Source organism: Poecilia latipinna, unplaced genomic scaffold, assembly GCF_001443285.1.
Source record: "Poecilia latipinna isolate Pla-1442-1.1 unplaced genomic scaffold, P_latipinna-1.0 Scaffold675, whole genome shotgun sequence".
NCBI lineage: Eukaryota > Metazoa > Chordata > Actinopteri > Cyprinodontiformes > Poeciliidae > Poecilia > Poecilia latipinna.
Window position 1 is genome coordinate 116,819 of NW_015113291.1, and position 16,586 is coordinate 133,404.

At 36.9% G+C, this 16,586-nt stretch overlaps 1 protein-coding gene across 1 annotated transcript in view; it reads left to right on the forward strand.

The window, feature by feature from the left end:
* syn2b (synapsin IIb) overlaps positions 1 to 16,586 on the forward strand; it is a 75,886-nt gene that overhangs the window by 29,288 nt on the left and 30,012 nt on the right. Inside the window, exons 2-3 of the mRNA XM_015044446.1 lie at positions 11,269 to 11,326; positions 12,951 to 13,042. Of these exons, the coding sequence (XP_014899932.1) occupies positions 11,269 to 11,326; positions 12,951 to 13,042 (150 nt within the window). The remainder of the gene's footprint in view (positions 1 to 11,268; positions 11,327 to 12,950; positions 13,043 to 16,586) is intronic.

Consider the following 16,586-nt stretch of genomic DNA (forward strand, 5'->3'; position numbering starts at 1 on the left):
GCAGCGTTAATGTTTTAGTACCTGACTTTTTCATTTTGTACAATTGGATTTGGCCTGTTTGTTAAGCTTTGACTGTGTTGTAGGGGTTTTGTTATACATCTTGGATGCTACTTCTACACTGTGGCACTTCATACATATAATTATGGGTATGCACATAACATGGTATTTACATTATTGTAGTATCACTGATTTTAGTTGGACTGGATCCGGCAAAGACTGCAGTTTTACAAACTGTAGCAAACAACAGCTAGTAAGATATGTCATGTAAGAAAAAATATTGTCGATTTTAAAAAATAGCATGCTCATATCGAAGGAAATGTGAAACTGAGTAAAATGTGCAAATATAACCCCATACTATTTAGAAGGATATAGAAAAACTGCAAATAATAGCAGGGCAACTTTATGAGTTTGAGCATAAATGATGACAAAGTCTAATGGGTAACCCATTGCCTATTGACTAGCCATTCAGAAAAGTGATAGAAAAAGATTACCTCGCTATGACCCTGGGTGATGACGCCCTGGGTGGTGAGCCACTCACTAACTAATAACCCATATCATCACAACTCACCGCCGTTTGGAACCGATGGTTCCACAATATGTAAAAGACTAAATATAACTAAAATATTACTTACAAAGCTCAAATATAAGTAATAATTATTAAGAGTAATAGTTATTACTTTTAAAAAACAAAATGTTAGCATTAGTATTATAATATTAACATCAGCAAAGTCTATCAGCTGGGGATACAAAAATGCAAATCTTTATATCTTCCTTTAACTGAGTCTGACAAATCTCTAGTGCATTTTACTGTGGAGTAAAATATTAACAGATATTTAATTTATGATTATTTTTTTTTAGTCTGATAAAATTACTCACTGACTAATAACAGTGGACGATGTAACGCCTTTAATCAAAAGAATCAAAGTAAATTTACTGGCTGGCATTGCTGACCAAATCATAATCTAAGGATTCTAGACTTGGTTTTATTTTCTTCTCTTTTCCACGTTTCCAATAGAGGAAATGAATAAAGTTCTAATCAGACTTTACACTATCCTCCCACACTCATTAAATGCTTCGCTGACAAAAACAACAATTTGCAGTGATGACAATATCGATTTTCTTCTGACTGAAGAAGCTCTTATTGCAGACATTTGCCTGGAACTGTTTGGCTTTGTCTCCCGGCAAGCGGGGGAGCTGAGAACAAAACTGCACTGCATTTAGTCTGAAAAAACACCCAAAAAAAAAGGATGGCGAGCTGCACTGGTTACAACCTGAGAGGAAAAGCAGATGCAACAACTCACCCTGATGTTTAAATGGTCAGAATTTCTCACTAGGTTTACTGCAGGGTATTTTAATCCCTAAAGGCTCTACTATTACAAAGTTGTATTTATCAAATACAGAAACAGATTAAAAAATAATGAATAAAGCGTAACAAGGTTTACTTACATAGAAGCAGTTTTTTTATAAACCTTTAGAACATGTTGATTTTGAGATCTCAAGCTTCTCAGCTATTGTTTATATTGTTACAAGACTAGTAGAATTTCCTTATGCGTTATATTCTTTATTCACATTTGTCTCATAATGGTAGTGAAACAAGTTTTTCCAGTTTCTTCCAAAATTATTGTATGTCGGCCACATCCGTTGAATCAGGTCTGAAGATTCACTTATAACCGGAGTTCAGAACTATAAGAAATATATATTTATAATCTGTCATTTATGACAGAACATTTCTGGCATATTTTATGTTCTAATTGGATGCTGCTGAGGTGTTGTTTTTATTTGTGTAAGAAGATTATGCTAATATCCTATTTCAAACAAATTAGAATGCGGTTTTAGAGAAATGGATGTTAAAGGATGAAGTTGGTGACTCAGTCAAAGCTTCAGAAATAGCTACAAATGTTGTGTGTTAACCCTAAAGGCAGTTCTCCACAGAATTTTTGTTCATTTTGAGGATTAGAACTTACAGCTAATGAAAACCCGAAATGGTTTGTCTCAGAAAATTATAATATTACATAAGGTGAGAAACCTTTAGAGCCATGAAGCATGAGCTGAAGGCCACAATGAAAGTAATCTATAGGCTTTCTTAACACCTCAGAGCCACAGACCAATCACCTACATGCTACACTTCACTGATGGACTAATTAATACAGATGTAGCCTTCGGTAGGTATTGAACTAGAGTACAGCATACACTAAAGTAGATATACTTTTCAGAAAGCCAGCATTTTGTTGTTTGTACTAATGTTTTGTTGAAATTTTATAATATGCTAAGTCTCTGAGAAACAGATTTTTGGAGGTTTATTAGTCATTGACATCAAAATTAACATAAAGTAATCTAAGAAATATAATATTATTAGTTTCATGGTTCATGATTTAATTGCAAATATTTGAGTAATGCATTCTATGACAAAGATAGCCAACTTGTATGAAAGAGTTCAGGAATAAAAATGGACAAATTTAGAAAAAAAAATGCCCAGAAAGACGAATGCTTGTGCAAGAAGCAAAAAAAAAAAAACAAGTTGTCAAATAACGAGGACAAGATGAAAAAGATTACTGTCACTCCTGCTTGCATCACAAGGACAAAAAGAAAATTAACATTATCTTCGCACTGACAAAACCAACTCACACTCCCACACAGCCCTCTGAGTATCTGCCAGCAGGATTTTAGTCAAACTTCAAGAAATCAATTAACTCTGCTGCTACTTTCAAGATGTTCCCTTGATTAGTCTTTGTCATTACCACAGATGTGCTGCCAGTGGGTGCTCTGAGAAACGTAGAAAAAAAAAAAAAAATCCTCCTCACAATAAGCGCCGAACGGAAAAGGGTGTGTGTTTGTACATGATAGGAAAGCCTGACCTACGGGTCACCATTCATCATAGTAATGCAATAAGACCACACAGATTGGGAGCTGCACGCAAAACAGACTCATCTTCTACACTCAGGTTTTATTTAATGAAGGGAAACTGCAGGGAAACTGGAGAATAAATGTCAAATGCAATGTTTTTCTGTGCAGTAAGTTTGAGCTGTGAAGCAATAAAAAGCATAAACCTCCCTTTACATTTGAATGCAAAACTTTTATTTAAAAATGTTGAAGATGTTTCTCAGCTTTAATCCAGTTCCTAAAGTAAATTAATTCACTAATTGAAATTTAGTGAAAGTAATTGGTTCATTAGTGATACTCTACTCAGCTCTCTTAAAGTTGTGCTCTATCAAAATTTTGACAATTTGCTCTGTTTGTTAAGATCTATAGGAGTTGCAAAGGATTTTATTTGTTTATTTGGTTTGATATCCTTGCAATCAGTCCTGGTTCTTTTTATGCTTCGGTTTCCTGAGTGTATTTGCTTTTTTCTCGGCTTTCTCGGATTTGGGAATTGCATCCGCTGAAGTGTGTGCATTGCAGTTGCGAGTTGAAAAACATGTGGGATTTGATAGTTGAAGTGTTCACTGACCACTTCAATTAGCAATACATGCTCACGCCAGCATTTTCTCCCCATTTTATGAATTCAAAAATCAGTGGAAAATGTTCTTAGTTGTTGTACATAAATACATTTTTGTTTTTTATTGCCATAGCTGTAAAAAATGATTTTGAGGAAAGGATGTCAAGAGACCTCAGAGTTTCAGATCAAAATTCTGACTCTTTCTTTGATGACTTGGAACAACCAATTTAAAAAAAAATATAACATTAATCTTTTGTGTCAGGTTCTTGTTTCATCTGTTACTTCCTTTATTAATTATGATAAATTGCTTTGCTTTTTTGTCAATATTTTCCTTTAATCTTAATAGCTCCGCACTAACATCCGTCAGATCCTGGGTACTCTATAATAGAAGCGTTTAAGTAACAGACATCTTGCTTAACAAGTCACAATCCTCACTTCATTAGGATAAATGTGGGCTGAAACATAGAAGGACCAGAAATTCCCATTACAGGAAACAAAGCTGTTATCCAGTTCATTTAATGCTTTGTCCTCCCATCACACAAGATCGAATCATAATGATATTTATGTTTATCTGCTTGTTTTCCATTAGCAAATATAAAGTGTGACAGTTTTATAACCTCTCAGCTCTTACTGGTCCTCCGTCAACCATTGATTGTACCACCGAATGGCCAGCAAACAAACTTCATCATTCTTTAAACTCTCCCTGTCTGCACAGAAGCATGGCTCATTCCCTGTATATGTGAAAGATTGACCAGTTAAACACTTTTTGAGGTTATTCCTTCTAACGCCTCCAGACAAGTAACACCTCACTTATTAGCGCCTAGAAAGATGGCAGGAGTATTCAACCAAAAAAACTGAAGTATTAGATGCTTTCATTGACATGCATAGCTGTTGGAAATCTCACCAACTTGTATGAAGTGATTTGTGCAGACAGAAATGTCAGTGACTTAAACTTTACATTCAACAACTGGGATTACCCAGTATATATACATAAACAAAACAGTGCAAGTATCAATTGGCTTTTGATGTACAGCTACAACCCACGGCAAAACCTCTCTTCATTAAGTTTTAATTAAACGTTACAGCACGGCTTGGCTTATGCACTGTTGCGTTTTGGTGTAATACTGTCAATTTATGCCAGACACTATGCATGACACGTCATATATGCAGTGAGTGTGAGGAAGGTTTGTCTCTGGGTTAACTGGATCCCTGCAGGGCGCCGACAGGGTGGGTAAAAGCAAGAGGAGGTGTAACAGCCTCCTGTGATGCACTTGAATAATTCAGGTGACATCTTCACCTCAGGCAAGAAGGGATGAGCCGATACTCTGATTTGGAGCTTTGTATGCAGGCTCAGTCACAGTGGCAGGGAGAGAAATCTGGTTTATCAGACTAATTTGATGTTGCTGACATCCTCACTGATACTGAGGGGCTAATGTCAGACAAATGTTTAAGCGATGGTTTTAGGTCTCAGTGAAAAAGGTAGTAGGAAGTAGGTTAATCTGAGCGTCTAGTGGGTGTGTTTATGTGTTTGTCTAATCCGAACTATTTGCTGTCTGAACCAGAGTTAGAACAGGACATCATTTTGACTCACGTCTGAAAAGCATTCATTTGCATTTTTGAGATATGTCGAGTTTGTAACTTAACCCTTTTATTGGGATTTTCATATAAATCACAAATGTTTTTTTCCTAACTGTGAAAGGCTTTGTGTTTTGTGGTTTTGTTCTGCATTTCAAGTCTTTCCATGTTCTACTTGTATTTTCTGAAAGCTGACAAACTTTCAGAAACTGAAGATGACTGGAAAGGTGTAAATAATCTTTCCTGTGTCATCTGTCAAGACATCAGATGATACAGGATCTGACATCCTGTATCATCAGAATCTATCAGAATCTCAGGAGTGTGCAAAGGCAACACTGACAGGGATCGATTACTGGTAGAAGAAACAACCGAATGTTGAGCAGCTGTGGTAGAGCATGGACACAGGAGAGAATGAGTAGAGGTGACATAGAAGCTATAAACATTACAAGGGAATACATGTGAAATGAATAAATAGAGTGATTTTCAGAAAGCTCTGCAGCAAACAAAAGAATCTACTGAAGCGAAAACTAAATTCAAAGTCAACGACCAAACGGATCCTAAAGTATAAGTATCATGTCCTGGACTGTAATCTAAACCTGCTGGATCATTTGAACGTCTCCATAGAAAATGGAAATTATATACTATGCTTTCAACATACAAATGCTGTGTTTATTGACTGTACTTTCATTTGTATGCACTGTATCAGTGAAGGGGAAGCTGATGAAAGCAGAGAAGTGCAAGCAACTGGTGACACATAAGCTAGGAATTGTAGCTATGTTGAGATTAATATGAGGGTATTAATCCATGTAATCCATTGTCAAAGTCATTTTCTCCTCTTTTAGAAATAAAATGGTATCTTTTAACCACTAAGTCATGTTGTGTTGCAGTTAAATGCAATGTGTGTTGCCAGGTCATGCCTTCGGAGATGTTGGGATGAGAGTAAAAGTGGAGAGGGTGGATCAAAGGGGTTCAATTATAGCAGGGAAGCAGTGGCCTGATGATAATAGAATAATAATTCCTTTCCGTTTATAGCCTAAGCCAGTTTGCAGCTTCTGTAATTATCTACTAAAGAACGAGAAAAAAAAACCAAAAAAAAAAAAAAAAAACAGGTTAAACTACCCAAGTCATTCTGGTGATATGAATGTAAATTGAGCTGCTAACAAGCTACTACAAAATGGTGGTAATTAAAACTAGTTTTAGCGCACGCATCTCTCACCACTGCATTTTATCTTCTCATTATATGGTTTTATATGTAGATCTTAGTATAAAATCCACAGCAACCCAAAGTATTTTTCCGTCTCATTAAACTGATCATGATCCTGTTGGTTAATTTAAATGCACACTTTTCCTTAATGCGTCCTTACGTCGACTCAGCTGCAGAACAGAGGGGGGAAAAACAGATGGGTGAAAATAATTATTCATGAAGAGGCCAAACCACGGCTTGGTTATGGGAGTGAGAAAAAAGGAAAAAGTGGAAACAAAGAGGAGGTAAAAGAGGAGTGAAATAATAATAGGTGAAGTGTAAGGAAGCACCAGTGAATATCCTGTAATGTGTAGTGATTTAATGGGGAGCAGAAACATTTCGATATCCTTACTATGGACATCGAAATGTTCTTGTCACTGAAACTCATTAGATTAGATCATTTGTAGAACAAAGCTGTCGGATGATATTGATTTGGGCAATTGATTACATTTTAAAATAAAATTTTAGAGGTAAAAGTATGTTTTATTAGACTTTTTTTAATCAACTGGTAATAATTGAATAAGAAAGAACACAGGAAATATTGGAACCAAACGAATAACTGCTGGTGTCGTGATTTACTGATGTTTGATTCCTGCACTGTTGCCAAATTGGACAGCATAATTACTGCACATTATCTTGGTCCTGAAATAAAGATGTCAGCCATTCCTTTCTTTTTTTTATTATGTTTTCATCTCTCTTTTCTCCTCTTCCCTGATACACTTTGCTGAATTGATTCAAAAAGCTTAATATCTACAGACTCTCTGAGAGTCATTGACTCGTCTGATCGATAGCGAAATTGTGATCCCCATCAAGTGACCACTGAAAAAAATTAGCCTGCTGAGCTCCCTGTGCAGAGTGAAAGATACTTTGCTCATGCTGTTTTTATTGCACCACAGTTCACCACCTTTGATGGGATTTATGCATGTAATTATCCTGTTATCTACAACTCGAAGTCACCGAGATTTAGACTGCCACAAAGAAAAAAATATGTCCTTGTCCTCAAATTATTTGGAGTCTCTCAACATTTTTTTCTGATCAGCTTCAAAAGGCCTTGTTTATTGTGCAAAGGTAAACATGATCTCACAAACAGAGAGATATATATCAGCCCTCAAATGCCAACCTGTCTCATTAATTTTTATGGCTCATTTCAGTCTCAAAGTGTCTTTTCTATCAAAATAAGGACTGGTCTTTTCTCATTATTTGCATTATTTGCTCAGTTTTTACTCCCTGTCTTTCCTAGTATGGAATTCATGTATAATTTTCATAATAAAACTGAAAGTTGCCAAATTCATAAGAACAAACTAAGTTATAGTCATTATTAAATTAATCTGCCTTTCTGCCTTTACTGTACCCCACTCCTGTCATCAGATATCTATTTCAGGATGTCTGCTTTAGCTGCTAACCTCATGAATAATGTTGACACATTCAAATGTTTTTTTTTTTTTTGTATTTTTGCACTGTTTTCTTTTCCTTTGACTCCAATTGCACATCTTGATTAATCAGACTGCCATAGCTAAAATATTCCATAGATATGTCTTGAATGAATCTATATTAGCGACGATGCTTGAAATAAATTACCAAAGTAAATTCGCTTCATGAAGAGTTTCCTGTTCCCTGAGACTTTCCTGTATGAAGTTTGGGTGATTTAGGAAGACAGTTGTACAAATGAACATTGACGAAGATGAAGATTTTAGCACAAGAATGTCTTGTAGAAACAAGAAAATGTAATGCTATTTATGTTATGAGTGTGTGACCAGCAGTTTTTGAAAAAAAAAAAAAAAAGAAAGAAAAACAACTTGTATACTTGCCAACTGATAAGGTTGGAATGTTATTTTCTACAGCGTTTATGGTGATTTCAATAATGTTGTAGCTGTATACTGTACTCAAACAAGGCAACATGTGGGCATATGTCTGCATGGAGCTTTTTGTTAATAAAACTCCACTTAATTGTATTTGAGATTAAGACACTTGTTCCTGCTGCAAATTAGAGGAAATTGCAAAGATTACCTGCCAGGGTCGATCTGTTGTTTACAACCTCAGAATGCATCTTGTTATTGCATCTTCATCGAATTACAAAGCCAGTTGTAAGGCTTGTGTAATGTTCATCACTCTGTGCAGAAGATAAGGGATTGTTTGATTATTAAAAAAAGACAATACAAATCTGTTCGTATTACTGGATACATTTCTTGAGAGAGTCGGAAAGGAAATATATCTGATGACACTAAGCAGAGGTCTGTTGCAAACTTTATCTTCAGTCTGTTAGTGTCCAGATATTTTGGATTTTCTTTTTTTTTTCAGCTCACTTTTAAATTTGGTATTCAGGGCAGAAGTTTTAAGCAAAAGTTATGTGTGCTACCAGCTTGGCAGGAATGCTGATCAGAGGCAGAACAATCTTTGACCACACTTATAGCTCCCAGTTAAAGGTGTGATGAGGATTATGAAAAGGAAACTGCGAAATAAATTACCGAAAGAAATGGCTGAATTGGGAGATGAATGGATGATATGGTTGCAATTACCATATAAAATGTACACATGGAGAATTTATAGCTTCATTTAATCTCCACGAGATCCCTAAAAAGCAATCATTCAGCTTTGCAGATGTCTACATATTAAATTGGCACTGAGGGACTTTTACATAAAAATGAACACCTGTTGCATTTCTGCAAGGAATTCACTTCACTGTAGAGTAACCCTTCTCTGTGTTTCTTTTTTTTACAGGATTTGTTTTATTATTGTTATACATCCATTGATTATCTAGCAAGTTTATCCTTGCAGGGTCGCAAAAGGTGCCGTAGTTCCAGCAGTCATCAGGCAAGATTACTGTGTTAATCAGAGCTAAAAAAAAAGAAAGAAAAAAGAAAACATAATTATAGAAACATGTGTTCAAAAAGAGTTGAAATGAAGCATAACATGCACATGTTAAAGGAGCTTATATCGCCATCCTGCTGAAGCCTTGTTTCTCTGTGGACTTTAAAGATGTTTGGCTTAAACTACATACCGATCTGTGGCAACACATTTAATTTACCAACCTGACAAAGTCTGAGATGTGTGTTTTTCTCCAGCTAAGCCAGTCGGCAGTGTAATTTGGACATGTCAAATCGTGGTGTGATGACTTAATATGTAGAGTCCAAAATGTTTGTTTTAAACACAGGCAGCTCAGCAATGGAAATTACAAACATGCTACTTAAAGCTTGTGGCGGTCATTCATTAGTAATGTTGATTAATCTCATACTAAGAAATGCAGACACTGTGTTTGCACTGATGATAACCCAGTGTGCCATTCTGGGTCACATTACCACACATGCTTTGTGTACATGACAGAACTTGATAATTCATAACATTTGATTCAGATCGTTATATTAAGATGCTTCACAAAAAATATTATTAGACATGTCAGCATACATGCAACATGAAAAACTGTGTGAGAGCATCTCAAATGTTTTGGTCAGATGATCTGTAAATGATGTTATCCTAATAGACCTAATGAGGGGAAACAAGATCTGTGCTGTAGCTTTAACAAGATGGATTACATAGCACCGGCCACCTCATCCATCAACATCCTTACGTGTTTCAGGCACTTTGAAGTTATCTCTGAACTGTTGCGCTGTATGGGGTTCTTATTATGATGCAGAAAAAATTCTTCAGCAAATCAGGCATGAAACCATTTTGTAAAATACTTGGCCATCCTTTGTTATCCAGGATGACACACACATCCGGCAGTTGCAACTTTAAATAAATCACACCTTTGACCTGTGAAATCCCTCCCTCATAAACTCTCTTATGATTCAGACTCGTATCTGGTGTTTTTTGACATGTTATGCTCCAAATAACTGCTGTAAACTGATGGAGGTGAATAAAGAGGACACATTAGCTGTTTTTCAACTGAACACTATAATTGTGCAGCTCTGTGTTGGACTGACATGTGACCCACAGAGAGCGATCGCACATTAAATGTGACTATTCATTACTTTGGGACAAATGATAGAGGTTGTTTTCAATAAATGTTTGGAATAAACCGTTGAATTAACGTTGTAGATTAAAAATGCATTTCAGTTGTAAAGATGCCATTTGCTGCTGCTGTAGACATGAGTGAATTGGGTGTCATTAGGGCAACAATTCACATTGTGTAGGCTGGATACATTTCCAACCTAAAGTCACCCATTTTACTTAAAGTTATTGATTACTGGAGGTTAGAGCCAGAGACTCTGAATGTTTCCCTCACAGATGGTCTGATTCTGACGAACCATTAAATTTGAACCAGATGCCTCTTCGCTACATGACAAAATGTCCAATTTGGTTCTGTGGAAAGGAACGTATGAAACACATTTCTAACTGACTGCACAGAAAGAAAGGCTTGCAATTAAAAAGCAGATTCAAGATCTGAGAAAAAAACAACTGGCAATCAGCTGTTATTTTTAAAGGACAAAGTTAAATTACAAATCTGTGAAATGGCATCACAAACACTGTAGAGGAAGTAATGAAATTCTTGAAAACTAACGTTATCACTGATGTGATGAAAATATAATGCTCTTTCTGGCCAACAGTTCAAATGTGCTTTATTTAGCATCAGTGTCTGATTAGATGATGGAGTCAGTGCAAAACCATCTGTGATCCTTGCATAATGAGACGTCCCGGGTATTTTGGGTTATTTTGGCTGAGGTCGTTTTCGTCCCCTCGCTGTCAGTCCTTTTCTTCCATTCATCTCTCCATCTGTCTACTGCTGTGTGTTTACTTGGGTCCATGTCACTCTTAATCAAATGACAGCACAGAGAACATCAAGAGACCGGCGAACATGCATGATTTAGACTGTGAGAGAAACTTATTAGCTATTGGATCTCAGTTAATAAAAGTAGAAGGCCCACAGTGGTAATCTAGAAAGCCGCTCGATGTTCAGGAACCTACTTTGAGTAATTTGATCTACAAGATGCTTTGCTCCAGTAGAGGGCAGCATATACAACTGTGAAGTTTGAAAATGGCATTCTAAACCCTTTCCTCTCTCTATTTTTTTGTTCAGGGCAAAAGTGTTCAGAGGAAAGAAGGTCCTTGGGGAATACGACATCAAAGTGGAGCAGGTATCATATTGATTTGTGTAGCTATGATGCATCAGAATAATTAATGAAAAGGTTAAAGGGGATCATGACAGAGATAAGAGGAAGCTGACAGCATGTTCAGCATTATACATGGAAACGTCTACGGTTATTTCAGGTCCGTAAAGGTTGAATTTGAAGGACTTCATTGATCTATAGGAAGAAATGTATTTACTATTAGTTTTGTAGTTTGAGGATCTTACATCATCTAAACAGTTTACAATTAGACTGTGCAAAGCTCCTTTCCACAACTTTTCAGAGCTGAACCTTTACACTGATTTCAGTGCCAACTATTTGAGGCAGGCCCACAGGCAAACAGTCTTTCTTGTCAATTCCTATACCAATTATTCTTTAAAATAATTACTCACAAATTGTTTCTGTTATACATTTCTTATAATATCAAGTTTGAGACAGACAGGGACAGATCATAAACCATCAAGCAATGTTTGGAAATCCTCTTTTTCTTTTCCAAGTTTGAGAGGTTATTCCTGCATTCGAGCTCTGACACTCAAGAACCATCAAAATAAGTTGTTTTATTATTTTTTTGTCCCTCTCAATAATAATGTTATGGTAAAGAATAATTTTGCTAAGATCTTCTCTAATAAGAAAAGTGATATGATGGTGTTAGCTGCTAATTTTGCAGGGTTTCTGTTGAGTTAAGCTGTTCTGTCCTTCATCCTCACCTGGAGAACCTCAGCATTAGCAGCTCTCCACCTGTTTTGCTTGTTTTATTGATTTGTAGCAACACAAAGATATTTATAAAACGATAAACACAAAGTCAAATCATATGCAAAAGTCGGATCACTTAGAGCTTATTTTTTCTGATTCTATAAATATTTCAATTAGGTAGATCTGCCACTCTTTCAAAACGTCGCCACGTTTAAATCTGTGCCTTAAAAACCACCCAGACGTCCAATAAAAGCCACTCAAAAAAATCTTTGTCGTCTCGTTACACTTTTGCTCAAGGTATCTGTTTCAAGTCTCCCCTGTAAAACATTTTGGTTTCATATTGGTTTCGCCAACTAACCAGCAAACCATTTTGCAACACATTTTGGTTGCTTAAATGTCAAATGTCTATTGTCAGGGGTTTCACATTAAACCGTTTCACACCTAATAGAGCTTAATGTGAAACCTCAAGCCTCACCACAGAAATGAAATATGCACCAGACGAGACAGAAGTCGCTGGCTATGAGTCACAGAGAAATCTTCGCCGTGTCTTGAACCACACCAAAGAGTAGCAACTTGCATTATTTACAAGAGCAGCAGCATGGCTTATGTCTGCAGTGAAGTAAAGTCAAGAGTATGGAAACAAGTAAGCGGAGCACAAACAGTGGTTGGCTGTTTTGCTCACCCCTGTGCATTGGACTGCACAAGAAGTTAGTGAAAATGAATTAGTCTGGGGTAGATTTAATATAATCAGAGTTTATAACACAAAAACTTAAACCTGAAAGCAAATTGAAGTAATTGTCATATTCCTGTGTTTTCAAAGTATCTTTAAGTCACAGAAAGAAAGACGAAATGACTTTTTCATGGAAAGCAGCATCGTTTTTATCACCATGTTGTAAAATTTAAACTGTCCTGTGCTCTTTCTCTTTCTCTGTCCATGCAGGCTGAGTTCTCGGAGCTCAATCTTGTTGCTCATTCAAATGGAACCTGCAATGTGGACATGCAGGTCATCAGGGGCGGCACCAAGGTCGTCAGGTCCGCCACACACGTCTCGTCTACACGCTTATGCACATAATGGCTAACCAAGCAGTTGGTTAATTGCTAATAAAATCTCCAACTCGGACCACATCAAAATATTTTAAAACCAAACTGCCCTGATCAAGCCTTTGCACACAATTCCTAAAATAAAAAAAATAAAAAAAAAATAAATAAATAAACAAGATTTAAAAGCCATGAGATCTGATGCACTGACCTGGAAAAGTACTTTCCAAAAACTCGTTTAAACTTAATGACAAATGATAGTGTATTTTATTAGGTTTTTTATGTGATAGACCTTTACAAGAAAAAAATGTTTGTTGAATCCAAAAAGATTCAGTTTTGTCTGATTTTCTTCCTATAACAAAGTACACCAGAATTTATTATTAAAACAAACCAAACCTCATGCTGAGACATGTTCTAAAATGTATCTCATCATCCAGAGAAGTCTTTAGTTCCCATTTTAATTTTGCATCATTTAACCCACACATTTAACCCACTGATAAACAATGTTCTGTTATGTTTCTGTGATAATAACTGGTGATCCACAGGCTTCTCTTTTCTGTGAAACAGAAACCCCCAAGAATATGCTTGAAAGTAATAAGGTGACTTGTTTACTGAAAGCCATGACAAAAGACAGTACCTACAGTCTGGCACAGTTGATGCGCCTGCGAACATATAAACTTACCGTAAACCAGACAACACCACACACTCACACATACCACAAACCCCTACTGACTCAACACAAGCGCTCCGCCAAAGGACTGGCAGCATTTACCCAAGAATCTAACGCCCCTGCAAAGCAACAAGCAAGCAACAGGAAATGAAGACGGCAACTTCAGTCTGGTAATCAGCAGCTCTGTCTTGACACTCTGCTTTATGAGGGGCTGGTCCGCACACGCTGCTGCAAGGAATGACAGAAACAGGAGCAAATGCAACAGACGGAGAGCCAAGCAAGCTTTTATTTATAAAAATAAATAAATAAATAAATCCAGTTTACATGTTTAGTCCTCAAAGTCGTGCTGATGGTGCTTTTATGTGTTTAGGATGTCTTTGTCCTCCCAGACCTCTAAAGTTTCTCTGCTTCTTCATCCTCCCCCAGACACGGGTTTGCACTGGAGACAGTCATTAAGGTTACAACACAAGCATTAGCCCTTCATTCCTAACTTCAGTGCTGGGTTTTTAGACCTTGGCGTTCCTAACCATCTGCATTTGTCTCAGTAATTGCACTGTGTCCATCGATTTCAAGTCTCAGCAGTGATTTGCTAACTACTCAGAGACTGCAAGTTGCTTAGTAACCTCCATCACATCCCAGAACATGTCACTATACAATCCACCACTTTCTTCTGTCTGCTCTTATCATTTTCTCTTGCTATCCTTCCTTTCTCTCTTTATTAAAAACAAAATTGATCAATAAATACATTGTTTCTATTGTTTAAAAGCAGAAGTTGGAACTTGAATGGTTTTGTTTATTGGAAAAAAAGGGGGACAGTCATTGTAGGAGGCATTCACAGTTTGAGTACTTTGACTGCAGTTGGGCTCATGCTGGTTTTGTCCCAGCAGTACACTTGAAGCATTTGCTAATCTCTCGGTACGTGCATGCATGGTTACCTTCCATCTGCTCAGCCAGGTCAAATTACACCAACTCACTGGCACTGAACGGACAATCACATTGGACGGAACAAGATCCTGCAAGAGCCTTTTGTTTCTAGACTTTTTTTTTTCTGGTCCAGGGAGTAAAGTTAGGATATGCTTAGTATTTCTACTGCTGTCAACAAACCTAAAAGCCTTAAAATGAAGACTAGTACATACATCTAATAATACACAAGAGTCACAAGTGAATAGCGAATAAACGATGCGCCCATCAGAGCTTTCTATTAATGCAAAGTATTCCAGATTCCCTGGAAATTACAACTACTGACACATGAGAGCAATATCGCTGGAGTGGTAAAAGTAAAGACAAGTGTCTTGAGGGTAAACAATTTTTTTTTTGACTGAGGCATAATCTCTTACAAGCTACCATTCAGTCTTTTCAGTTCCTGTTGTAACACTGCTTGCTGCTACAGGAAATTAAAAAAGTGTTGAGACATGTTTGAAAGGTTCAACCATTTAGATAAATAAATATGTTCAGTAGTTTTCAGGATTCCTGTTTCAGTGTATGCCAGTTCATTTTCTGGCAAGTCTATAAAAAGCCAAGACTGCAATACTTTAACTACAATATGCAGAGGTGTGTTTTGCTAGTAACAAAAATATGCAATATATATGCAATATACGAGACAAATGTGCCTTCTGTCTTCATGGGGAAGTTACAGTATGCTAGGTTGCATGTTCTGAACTATAGTAAAACTGATAAAATTACTAAAGGACATTTTGACTGACTAAATTTGTTGGTACCCTTTCCAATATGCCATCATGCCATCACAAAAGATTTGTTTCATTACAAACAGTTGGGAAAAAGTACAAACAATCCTCGAGATAGACACTTCTACAACAAAACATTTTTTCTTTTTTTTAAGTTTTATGGATGGCTATAAAGAAGCAGACCTCTTGCAGAAGCAATAAACATTTTTCACTGCTGCAAGAAAAAGTCTGAAACTTTCAAGAAGAACACCCCTGTTGTTCACGGCAATAAAACAGAGTAATTTTCCATTGGGAAACCAAGAAAAGCTGAAGCCAAAGTGGTAGTACGACCTGTTCCTCTTCATCAGCTCAGTTGACTTCTAGGAACTGAATTCTTTCTTCACAAGCACCCAGTTGTGTTGACACTTCTGCAGTGTTCTTCCTTTCTAGCGTTTTATTATAACACCACTCTCCATTTTCTTTAATGTCAGAGTCATTACTCACCTCTGTCTGCTTCTCTGCTTTAGCCCACATTCACTCACTTTCTCACTCACACCGAGACAGAAGGAAGAACAACAGGAGTCATTACCCATCTTTGTCAGCCTTTCCCTAAGCTGAAATGCAGTGAATATTGTAACCGACCTTAACCTGCTGGTCACATCTTGCTTTCCTGACTCTACTCCTGCATTTTATTTTATTTTTTTACACTTAATTTGTGCGGGGAGGCTTGCTCACTTTGAATTGTGCAAGGAAGAAATACAATTAAACATAAATGCATGAAATTAAACAACCTTTAGAGTCTGCCATTTACCACTTACCATGCTAAGGATTATGTATCCCTTGCTCCCTCAGCAGATTTCTCTGCAGTTCTTCTGACCGCTAACGCTGCAGTCGGCCACCTCAATGACACATGTCACCAACAGCCTCGTTTCACCTTCTGGTGACGAGGTTACCCAACAGGACGAAATGTGTGGGAGGGCTACACAGCTTCCTGCTGTCCTGCCTCAACCCCATGCTAGAGGCCTAATACCAAAATAACCTTCAGACTGAACTGCAAGGCCATAATTATAGATGTCAAAACAAACATGGAGACTTGTGATTGTTAGCAGAAGTCTCACATATCAGGCGGGAAGACAGAAAAAACACATGCAAAACAAAAGTAACACAAAGTTATATAGACAGTATGTATGTCTATATAAGCATA